The following is an 11,697-nucleotide window of genomic DNA, read 5'->3' as shown; positions in this document are numbered from 1 at the left end:
AAAGCCAATCCAAAGGAATTTTTGGATTCCCTGCGAGCACGTCGGACGTGTAGCCTACTCTAGTTTTATATGCAAAGAAAGTGAACAGGCGCAACTTAACTAAATGTTTACCCATTTTTGCTTGGGCGCATCTATAACCTTGACACGCAGTAATCAAACGGCACGCTTGCTAGTGGGCAAAGGAAGCAAAAGAATTTCAAACACATAGAAGTAAAAAAAAAATCGACTTAAAACATTTTTGTCGTGTTATACATCCCAAAAATGACCTTACATAATTATACATATCAACCATGGTTTTATCGTCCATATAAATTTGAATAGCCAACTGTACTACACTAGAGGTAAATAAACAATCTGGCCAAAGATGCAAGAATACATGATCGGAGTACATAGGAAATGTGAAAAGAGAGAAATCGAAGCCACAAGGCCTCACATTCTTCCCAAATATACATGTTGTAACCGCAGCAAACACAAATATACAAGAACTATTGGATGTGCATCAAGAACTCCGCGGCTGGAGCTTATGCTCAAAGTAACACTCGACCACTACCCCTGTGGAGATGAGTTGAACAACGAACTATAGCAGATAAATACACAACCAGTTATATGAAACCAATTCTCTGTTGAGGGCTAGTATGGTTCCTGATCCCGCCGGGCATTGCAAACCCTTGTCCGATGATGCACAAGACTCCAAAAGAACGGATAATATTGTACAGACAACCAATTATATATGAACTCACCCAAAAGGATTTCCGCCAGCAGAGCCATACGAAGGTGGGGTGTTTGGGTGGGGATACCTGGGAGCGGCTTGTTGATCAAAGCCCATGCTGAGGGAACCCAACCCTCCTTGCTGCCTGTAAATGCCACAACCCAGACGTAAGGTGTTGAACCGACAACAGGAATGCACAATGGAACACTAGTACCACACCAGTATTTTACTGGGGTAATATATCTTGAAAGAACTAATCTTAAAATGAAAGAATGGCAACATGAACACCAGCCTTGGTTATTATTGTACCAGATTTTGGTGACGCAACAAGAAAGGACTGGCCATGCCACTAGAATGTGGATGCTAAGCTATGGGTTTCAGTGGTTAATGTTAACCATCCAATCTGGTCCAATGGACTCATTACTGATTTATATTTTAAGGTTGGGTACTTTTTTCTACATTTCATAGAGAATAAAAATGCAAAAAAAAAAAGTCAGCACAAGCAAAAAAAAAAATCCTTTTAACAACTAGCGCTAAATAATCTTCACTTCAAACTTACAAGATGCACCAAATACAATAGTCAACTCACATTGGAAGCATGGAATTAGGTAACTGCTCAGCCATGTTTGGAACTTGCTGCATCATGTAATGATCTGAAGTTGAAACACAAGTTAGCACACATAAAAGAAATACTAATAATGAGCACGATTCCAGATATTATGCTGAGATATGCAAATACTTGGAGGTGCAGGTGACTGATACAGCTGCTGAGGTTGTTGTTGAAGGACTCCAAAACTTGAGGTACCATGTAAGGTTGTGGGAGTCATGCCAGCAGATGCTCCCAATGGTCCAGGTAGGGGCTGCTGCTGCTCAACGACACAAATTAACAATGTTAACGGAGCAAAGATGTGAGTCATGCCAGCTGATCCAGGTTGGGGATGCTCAATGGGACAAACAAAATGACTTCCAGAAGAACAAATATGATGCACATCCAATATGTTTGCGATATCAAAGTGCATCATCAAGTACTTAAAACTAATGCACTCGACAGTTTTATAGAGGCTCAATATTTACAAGAATATCATGTCAATGAAACAAACTAGCATAGTTGATAAACAAGATATCTCAAGATTTACAAGAATAGAATTAGAAATGATATTAGTTTCAGATAGTTTGTAAAAGAGGGATTTCAATCATACCGTGTGAGCTTGAATTGGAGCTGGCTCGTTGCCAAGATCAAAAGGGTTTGATGCTTTTGCAGGTTGGGGATATGCATGTTGCGGATAAACATGTTGTTGAGGTTGTTGATATGCAGGTTGAGCAAATGCCATCAGAGGATATGCTTGCATTCCCTAAGATTGGGAAATAATTTATCTAGTAAGGAAAAACATCAACATGTGATACATAATAAATTACTTATATGACAAATGATAGATACCATTGGAGTCTGATATGGCATGGCATATCCCATTCCGAATTGGGGTGTTCTCTGCCAACCCCCCATTGCTCCTTGTGGATATAGTGAGGTAAAGATATCCTGCAAAAATTGATTTAATGGTCAACTATGCTGATACGATGATTTTATGGAGCACAGTAATGGCCTTATAAGTTTTTCTCTCTAACATGATCATTTTTCACAGGAAAGGAAAAGGATGACATGGTTGTCTTCCATTTAAAGTTAGTTTAAACAATCTTACAAGTGAAATATGGTTACAGCAGAACACAAATGAACTGAGCAACTATTTGTTAGTTCTGATCAGAATGCATGGCCACATGGGCATACAGATCACTACATGCGCTTTATCAACAGCTAATGTTGTTTGACTAATAGCGCACGAAAAACGAGGAAAGCCATTAGCGTATGATTAATTCAGTAAAATATTAGCTATTATATTATAAAGTTGAAAAATAGATTAATCTAATTTTTTTAAGCAACTTTGATTTTTTTTTTGCAAAAAACAAACCATTTAGCAATTCACGAAACCTGCGCATGAAAAAAGAGAAAAAAATAGCTCGGTTATTACTTCCTACCTCCGTCCCATAATAACTTCATTTTTTATTTTTCCTGTCCAACGTTTGACCATTCGTCTTATTTCAAAAAATTTGTAAAAAACTTTTAAAAATTAGTCATGCATAAAGTACTATTCATATTTTATCATCTAGCACCAATAAATATTAATCGCAAAAAAATTTCAAATAAGACGAAGAGTTAAAACATCGTATCAAAAAACTGAAAAATGAAGTTATTATGGGACGGAGGTAGTATTAGTTATTACTTACTGGAAATACAGACTCAAACCAATAACCAACTATTTTTTCTTGCATAATTATGATCTAAATGGCACGTTTAGCCTTTTCACTCTACAACCTGGTTTGTTTCCAGGTATCTGGCCAGTCAGCCCAGATATCATATTCAAATGCACCAAAATAACAATTAAAACCACTATTTCAATACTTGCCCTACCATGCCATGCATTATTTACATGCACATGTTACCATCTCTCCATAAAGTGTTAGTGAAATGCACTAACAGAACACAAACCTAGATAGTGGGTGTAAACAGGTACAACAACTTACAAATAGCTCACCACGTTACAACGACTTACCTAGTTCGCATGAACCAGGGACAAAACACTACAAGTAAGCAAAATATTTGATATGGCATTGATATTAATATCACGTTAGATTCTAAGATAGCATGGCTCATGGTTTTCTTTTCATTTTTTTCCAAAAAATACCATTCGACATTGTTTATGGTTTTACTCGAACCCATTCCTTTCTATCTTAACCAAATAACACAAGTGGTTGGTGAGGAGCAACTTGATGCTAAACTCATCATCATTGTCAGGACCTAAATTTTATACACATCACGCAAATATTTTAGAAAAGAAAAATCACAGATAAGATCTAGAAAATAATAAAATCATCTAAAATAGCATCCCATACGCATAGCCTTCTCTTTTTAAAAAATGAAAAGCAGACCATCATCAAATTTTCTAGCATGGAAGTTAATGCAGCATTTATGTTGGCTCCACATCATCTCATATTGATTGTATGGACTATCTTACCCTTAGTTTGCACAGAGTAAGCAAGTTGCTGCACTGGAGTGAGCAATTTACAAGTTGTTGTACCTATTTGCACCCACCACACTAGTTTATGTACAGTAGATGCAATAGTTGATAACCATGTAACCCCACTAAAATGCAATCTTATATATTAACAGTCAACAAAATCCCACTTAATTGCAAACCAACATAACTGAATCACATAGGAAATGATATACTCTACCTACATATTATCTAATACTTGTTAAACATAAATTCCACCTCTGACAGATCAGATTATCATTAACCTTGGGCCATCACCTTGCATTATTTTACAAGATTTCAAGGAACTATTAGGAATACAGAATTGCAGGTATCAACCATCAATCTCTTAGCAGTTTTGGGATTACCTTGTACTAAGTACTCCCATTCTTTTTTATTTGATGCTAACTTTATAAAATCTCAATACAACACTGACAACTAGTTTTGTAATTTCATGTAAATTATTCAAGGAACCTGAATATCTGGGCATGCACATCTACAATTGTCCGATACCTGTTGGTATGCTTGGGTATGAAATGTTTCATATCCCAACATGCTCATATGCATATGGTATGTGAAATCTGAACTGAGTTAAAACTCATTTAGATCTAGTATTCACTTTAATTGAACTGTATTGATATAGATCATCAAAGTAGTTCATGGGAATATAACCACATAATGTCCTGAAACTCAAAGCATTCCAACAGGTATTAACTTGGTTACCTAGGCACCAGCAAGGTGCCACAGACTGCTGACCTATATATGGGTATAGTACAATGCAGTTCTTCTGCAACTTCTAGAATGTATTCTAACAGATACGCTACTGAAGTGGTAACTGGTTAGTTTTATGCTTTGCCTGCAAATTTGGTAACTTCAGTTTTATGATCGACAAAAATGGTTCAATATGTTTAGAAAATGGCATCATATGTTTCAGAAGCTACACCGTAGAACATACAAATTAACAGATTACATGTCAAAATGAGGACAATGAAGCAAAGGGTCAACAAAAAATGGAACAAGCCGTAGTGCATGAACTAGAAAATGCTGCATTGTTAGATGTTCAATACTCTACAAGCAGTTAATCACATACCGCTGGAAGTTCTTTCCGACCAATGGATCTACTGTCTGTAGAAGGTGCTGCTTCTGGAATGCCACTAGTTGCTCGCGAACTTGCAGACACCTGAGATGGAAGTACAACTGTCGGACCAGCTAGACCAGTTTGTTGAACAGAAGATCCATGGACAGAAATTCCTGTTGAGGCCTAAGAAAGATATCAAGTGAAAACGTCTTTCAAGGCAAAAAAAAGAAATGGCATGTACACTAATTGACTTTTGATATTCTTATGAAAATGGAAGTACCTGATGACCTGAGACTCCAAGGGATGCACCAAAAAATGATCCTCCATCATTTGGAACTGAAGTGGAACTGACAGAGGCTGGAAAAGCTGATGCATTGGATGCAGAGGGTGTTTCAGAAAATGATAGTTGTGCAAGCGCAGACTCAAGGGGATTTACACTATTGCTAGCTTGTGGTGTTTGTTGCTGGCCAAAAGAACCAAAAGATGCCCAGTCACCTCCACCACTGATCACTGATGATGCATTTGTCCCTTGTTCCAGAACAGGCTGTTGTGCTGGTGCATTAACAGGTTGCACTGGCTGTGCATTAGCAGGCTGCTGTTGTGATGTAGGGGTCGACTGTGGCAGTGGCACAGATACAGGCTCAGAATCTGCACTGAAATCAATCAAACTTATCGTATTTGCTGCCTTTATCTGTTCCGAGGTACCCTCAGAAGAACCAATACTGCTGGCAGTTGATGTCCTCTGCAATTATGAGGTATGTAAGCAAGTGAAGTGAAGTTGAAGCTGCTGAAAAATTATCAGCCTAATGAGGAAATGGAAACAAAAAAATGGTGATATTTCAAAAGGAATACTTCTAAATCAATTTCTGCAAAAAAAAAAAAAGGAAACATCAGAGGAGAATAACAACCTGCCTCTGCAGTGGAGGTTCGATGGCTCTGGTTCCATTTGGTCTTGGGGGACCATTTGCTCTTGGGGGATCAATTACTCTTGGGGGATCAATCGGTCTTGGAGGATCAACTGGTCTTGGAGGATAAATTGGTCTTACTACATGTGGCTTAGGAGGTTCACCAACTCGAAGTTGAGGTGCATTATCGCCTAATATATCCCTCACCGGCCGTACAACAGGGCTAGATCCATCAGTTTCCTTCTGGTAATTTGGAGAACCATTGTCTAGCTTTTGTGGTTCAGAAGACCTGCGGTCCTCAAACCGTTGAACTGGAGTTGTTTTCCCAGATCTATCCTCACGACTTCTATCATCAACGTCAAAGTAGCGGGGACTTTTCTTATAATCATTCTGTTCATAGCCAGGACTTCGTTCTCCATAGGAGTATCTGGAATTTCTGTCATCGCTCCTTCCACTATAACTGCGACGATCAGAGTAGCTTTCATTATATGGAGGACTTCTTGAGCTACCCCAATTTCCATCAGATCTCCTATTTTCACTAATTTCATCCTTATCATCCTAAAGATGCAAAGAAATAAGGAAATAACAAATTTAGGAGAGTGTAATTGGCATTTCCAACAAGCAATGACCAATGCAAGAAAATTGATAAGAGCTATATTTAACCAATATATCACCTTTCCCCTTGGTGGCCGATCAGCACTTCTTTCCCCTGTATATCTCCGTTCCACATAGACATGCTTGATGAAGTTCCTCAATTTATCAGCATTACTGAGACCAAAAGAAACATATCAGAATTTCCAGATAAAGAAAATATGATGTAATCTAAAATATGGAATAGCTAAACGAAAATGGAAACCTGCTGTCAGGGTAAGAATTACGTTGAGGATCCCATTCCTTGAAGAATATTTCTCTGGCACGCTACAGGTTAAGCAAGATACATGTCAAATTAGACATAAGGCCGCAAACTGATAGAAAACACAAAAATGTACAAGCTACCTCATTTCCTCCTTCTTGAAGAGCACTAACTTCCTGTGCAGTAAATTTAGCCATGGAAACTGACTTCACTCGATGAGTGAACTCTCGGCTAGGAGAAGCAAAACAAATTTTATCACGCATCTAATTTGGCAAATGGAACAATGAAGCTAGAGAGGTTTGACAGTTTAGAAGTGTATAAAACAGAACTGAATAAGAATCTTACTGTGCTCCACTGCAATTCGTACAAACGAAGGTCCAGAAATTTGTACAGACATATTGTGGTCCCTGTTAATATCAATATATGTGCATCAGAAATCAGCAATATAGAAGAAAAACAGAAATTTAGGAAATAAAGTAATGTGAAACAGTATTACAGACCAACTCATTTAAGTCTACTGTCCAAATAAAATAAAACATGTGTGAAGCACCTAAGCAAGGAAAACTCCACTCAATCAAAATATTGGGCATACATCTAAGCTTGAACAATCTTGGAGTCTACCAAATCACCTCATTGAACTGTAGATAGAGTAGCAAATAACTAGCAAAGAAGGCTTATACAGTGAAACATATGGTTCAGGCTTTTCCAACAGTAAAAGTATTAGTGACAACTGGCATATTATAGGATCCCACTTTAATACTAGCAGTTTAAGAAAAAACATTATTTTGCATCATAATTAAAGCAGTCACTAAGTGAAATACTCTAAAAGGGTAAAAGTTTACTACCAACACTATAGACATCCAAATGGACCTACTTTCCTTATTGATGGCTGTGTTCCACTATAAATGCGCAAAATTCATACCTAAAGCCAAGGATGCTCGCATAGACATTACGCTGGCAGAAAAGAAAAAAGAAAAAAATACTTTAAGCTTAAGAAAATGATAGAGCCTAAAGTGAGGTGTGCACCTTACACGTATTAGCACAACAACGGAGTTAAGGGTATAAAACAGAAGGGAAAGTATTAAACACCCACGGACTAAAACAAGGTCAACTAGCATACTAGGGTGGTTGAAAAACTAGCGAACTTTTAGAGATCATCTAGAGTTCACAATCAATGGTGCTTTGTATATATTAGAAGTGTTGGCATGATATGCCAGACATATCACATTACAAGTTTTGATCCAGGAAAACATGTGGTGCTTTATAATACTTCTATGCTTGTCATCATTTATAATAGTAATGAAGAATATATTTCACAAGCTGTTTTCCGTTAAGAAATTCATTAAAATCCATATGTTGTAGTTCAACTATAGGTATTTTCTTTCCCTTTCTGCTTGTGATGCTCTTGGGTGTGCTTTGTTTTGTTCCACTGCAGACAGTGCAAGAGTTCCTGGATAAAATCGCAAGTCTAACTTTCACCATTGACTGCAAAGATATGATAACTTCGTGAGTCGTGACACTCATAATCCGTTCCTATGCAAAGATGGGAATACTTCATGCGCTCATAATCTTTCATTGCGCTCTCGATATAGCAACATTTGTGGCACTATCTCCAGCAGTAGCACCGCATTTTACTCTACGTCCCAATCTACTGAATTGTGATCCGGTATTTAACCAACCTAAGGCACCGTTAACTAATCGAGAAACTTCCATATCCAGCCAATGAGATCTCCTAGTATGCCGCAAGCATTCGCGGGTAGCTTAAAAACCTTCGCATTCTCTAGCAACGCTCGAGTATAGGGCGAAGCTGGCTCGAAATCACTTCCCGAGATCCTACCCAACCCCCGAAACCTCAAAACCCTCCCGAATCCTACCACATTTAGCAAGAGAACTGTAGAAAGCCAGCAAAAATGGAGAAAAAAAAACTCACCAAATTGTTGCAGTTGATGCACCTCTTGTTAGCGGGCAGCTTGAGCAGCCCACGTATGATCCGCTCGTTCCGCTCATCCTCCTTCAGCCGGCTCGCCATCGCCGCCGGATCCCCGGCCGCCGCAAACCCTAAAACCCCACCGCCGCAACAAAATCAAACACACACACCCACACACCGAAAATGGCCCGAGATCCGGCCAGATCCGCGCGACAACCACACCGAAACCGCCGCCAGATCGACGAGCCCCACTCACCTGCGGGGGGGCGCTCCTCCTCCTCCTCCGGCGACGGCGCAGGAGCTCGCCGAGATCTCGCACGCGCGCGGGCGGGGCGACGCAAAGGCTCGCCTCTTTTGCGCTGCCTGCTGCTGCTTCGCTGCGCGTGTGAATAAAAATATAAAATAAAATAAAAAAGGTTTTTTTTTCCTTCTCCCTTTCTCGTGGGGTGGGTTTTGGGGGTGGGCGGTGACCGGAAGGGGAGAAGAAGGAGGCAGCTCGAAGGGAAGGGTAGCCGGTCACCCGGCGGGCGGTGACCGGCTGTGGCCGGTCGAGGGGGCGGCGGTTTTCTGGAGGGCGTGGGGCCAGGGGCGCGTGGGGCCCACATGGCAGCGGCGGTTGGGGGGGTGCGTGCTGAGCTGGACGTGGGCTGTTCCGGTCACCGGCGTTTCTGGTCTGGTTTGTTTGGTTTGGTTCGGTTTGTTTGGTTTTTTTTTTGCTGATTTGCTGGCTAATCATGATTACTGTCTCGGCGCTGTCTCGCCGACAGGTGGGGACCAGCGGAAAAGAAGTTCTTTCTTAGTATATGTTTTGCGGAAGCTGATGGTTCTAGAACCTTGCAGCTGAGTTGGTGGCATGTACAGAGAGTTGATCGGTTGAACTATTTTTTTTTATCTTTCCTGGTTGGGATTGAAAGGTAAGATTGATGTGTGTTGTATGAAATTAACATCAAAATTAAATTTTTAACCTTAAATTTATAGTTGATTTTAAGATTTTTTTTTACAATAGTTTATGTTTCAGCATTGCATTTTAGATCGATATGAACACATATATAACAGTTTTATTTGCAAATTATTTTTGTTTGTAAATATGTTATTTGGCATGGTCTTTAAAAAGAGAAAATATGATCCCTTAAGTGAGGGATAATGAAGATTTTAAATTTTCATAAGCTGTCTAGGATGTTTTTACTTTGTTATGGCTATGTTCCATATGTCAGTGACACGTTCGGGCTCTCATCCCATGTAGTATCATCATGGTAGTATTTTCTGTGCAATTTGTATGGGTGAGGCTCTTTTTTTTTCCGGGGAAAAACAAAGAATTGGATTTTTAAGTAAGTGATTCGGTTTGGAGGAATAGAGTATAGAGAAGTAAAACATAATTTATTTTCCTAGCATAGAAAAATTTCACCCACTCAGACCTCTTAAAAAAATCTTATGAATGGATGTGGTCATGCATTTCAATTCATGCACTTTTCCTGTACTTTAGAAATTAGAATCACAGTAGAATTTACTCGGATGTACTATGAATCTATGAATAAGACGTTGGTGTCACGGATGAACATTAGTTCTACCAGTACATTACATAGAGTAGGTGGCTTGAAGAGATTCACAGTTCAGATGGTTTATCTCACCACCAAAACCAATACTCACACCTGATCTGAATACCAGATGTTCAATCCTCTCACAACTATTTTGCTTATTCATGTAAACTTTGCTTCGCTGGATGTAAACAGTAACAGCTTGAATAAACCAGATATCATGATCATCCTAAATTCCTAATGTTATTAGAATTAGGCCAAATTAACAACCTGCTCCATTTTTTTCATTAAGAAAGACTGAAATCCATCCTGGACAACAGCTCACGTAGCTATATCCATCGGAACAGGTAGTTGAGATTTTCGGGTAACTACAAAGAACATATGCCATCCTGCTACACCCATATCACACCACATTCTTCCACGGAGACATACATTCAGAAACTTCAGAAGCTCATCTCCAGTTTCAGAAATGTGCAGCTTTTGCCAAACTGCGCGTCTTCAATTCTTCCGTGCGTATACCCTTCCACTTCCTTTAGAAAACCTGCCCAGAATTCAGGACAGAAATTTCAACAGCAGAATCCTTTTTTTTTCCATTTCGTTTTTAGAGGCAGGAAGAGTTCGATTTTTTTTTATTTTTTTTAATCTTTTTAATAAATAATTTTATTACTAAACCTCGGGTAAAAACATTTTCACTGTATAAACTTTTTGGCCACGCTAATGTTGGTGGCGTGGCCAAAAGGTTTACATGGTGAAAATATTTTTCCAAAGGTTTAGTAATAAAATTATTTATTAAAAATGTTTAAAAATAAAAATAATATTAGTGTGGCCAAAAGGTTCACATGGTGAAAATATTTTTCCTAAGGTTTAGTAATAAAATTATTTATTAAAAAGGTTTAAAAATAATTCAAAGAACTCAGTTATTCAATACTTCAATGTGTTTGAGAGATCTATTTCTATCTTTTTCGCTTCTCTTCATGCTAAATTGATAAGGTTTGATTTTTTGACCTTAAATTTAAAATTAATTTTTTTAAAAAAATTTACCAAAACTTATTTTTCAGTTTTCTCCTTTAGAACACTAAGAATACGTGTATAAAAATTTTATCGTTTATAGATATGCGTTAAGAAAACCAAACAATCATCCCTATTCTTTTTTCAATCAGTTTCACGAATTACTTACAACAACGTTGCACTTGGGACACAAGAGCCATCATCGATCCAAACCTGATAAAGAACCCAATCCTGCCGTATTAGTCATCTTGCTGTCCCTGTAAAATCGTCAAATATTTGTGTGAACAGCGTGTGTGCATGTGTGAACAGTAATCCCCAGATATCTGGGCAACCCTGCAAGCTACGCCAGCGGCCACAAATGAGCCGGTGCATTGAGGCTCCAACTCCCCAGTCTGATCACCGTTTTGCACTGCACAGTCCCGGCCGCTTAGATCGATCAGCACGTCGACCAGTAGCACTCCAGGTGTAACAGTGATAGCAACATGGCACTCGCGTGTGTTTTCATATGGTTATCGTGAAAAAACCAAACTGTATATTTGTAAACAAAAAATAGTCCGTGAATAAAATTTTTATTCAAAACTATTGTTGAAAAATAA

General features: G+C 38.8%; 1 protein-coding gene across 2 annotated transcripts; it reads right to left on the bottom strand.

Annotated features, from left to right (window-relative positions):
• Positions 1–397: 397 nt before the first annotated feature.
• LOC102716007 (probable ADP-ribosylation factor GTPase-activating protein AGD14) lies at positions 398–8,985 on the bottom strand. 2 transcript variants are annotated; one of them, XM_015834054.2, is made up of 14 exons: positions 8,815–8,985; positions 8,562–8,689; positions 6,977–7,038; positions 6,775–6,862; positions 6,635–6,696; positions 6,453–6,546; positions 5,782–6,336; positions 5,154–5,615; positions 4,886–5,056; positions 2,148–2,246; positions 1,909–2,061; positions 1,449–1,572; positions 1,299–1,362; positions 398–854 (listed from the first exon to the last, which is right to left on the bottom strand). In XM_015834054.2, exons 2-14 carry the CDS (start codon positions 8,658–8,660, stop codon positions 737–739), a joined length of 2,151 nt encoding a protein of 716 aa, XP_015689540.1. In that variant the 5' UTR covers positions 8,661–8,689; positions 8,815–8,985; the 3' UTR covers positions 398–736. The 2 variants fall into 2 exon arrangements, with proteins under 2 accessions (XP_015689540.1, XP_006647062.1); XM_006646999.3 differs by having other exon boundaries at positions 1,449–1,575; positions 8,815–8,984.
• Positions 8,986–11,697: the final 2,712 nt, after the last annotated feature.

Source organism: Oryza brachyantha, chromosome 2, assembly GCF_000231095.2.
Source record: "Oryza brachyantha chromosome 2, ObraRS2, whole genome shotgun sequence".
In the NCBI taxonomy this organism is placed as follows: domain Eukaryota; kingdom Viridiplantae; phylum Streptophyta; class Magnoliopsida; order Poales; family Poaceae; genus Oryza; species Oryza brachyantha.
This window is presented reverse-complemented; position numbering and strand designations above follow the sequence as displayed.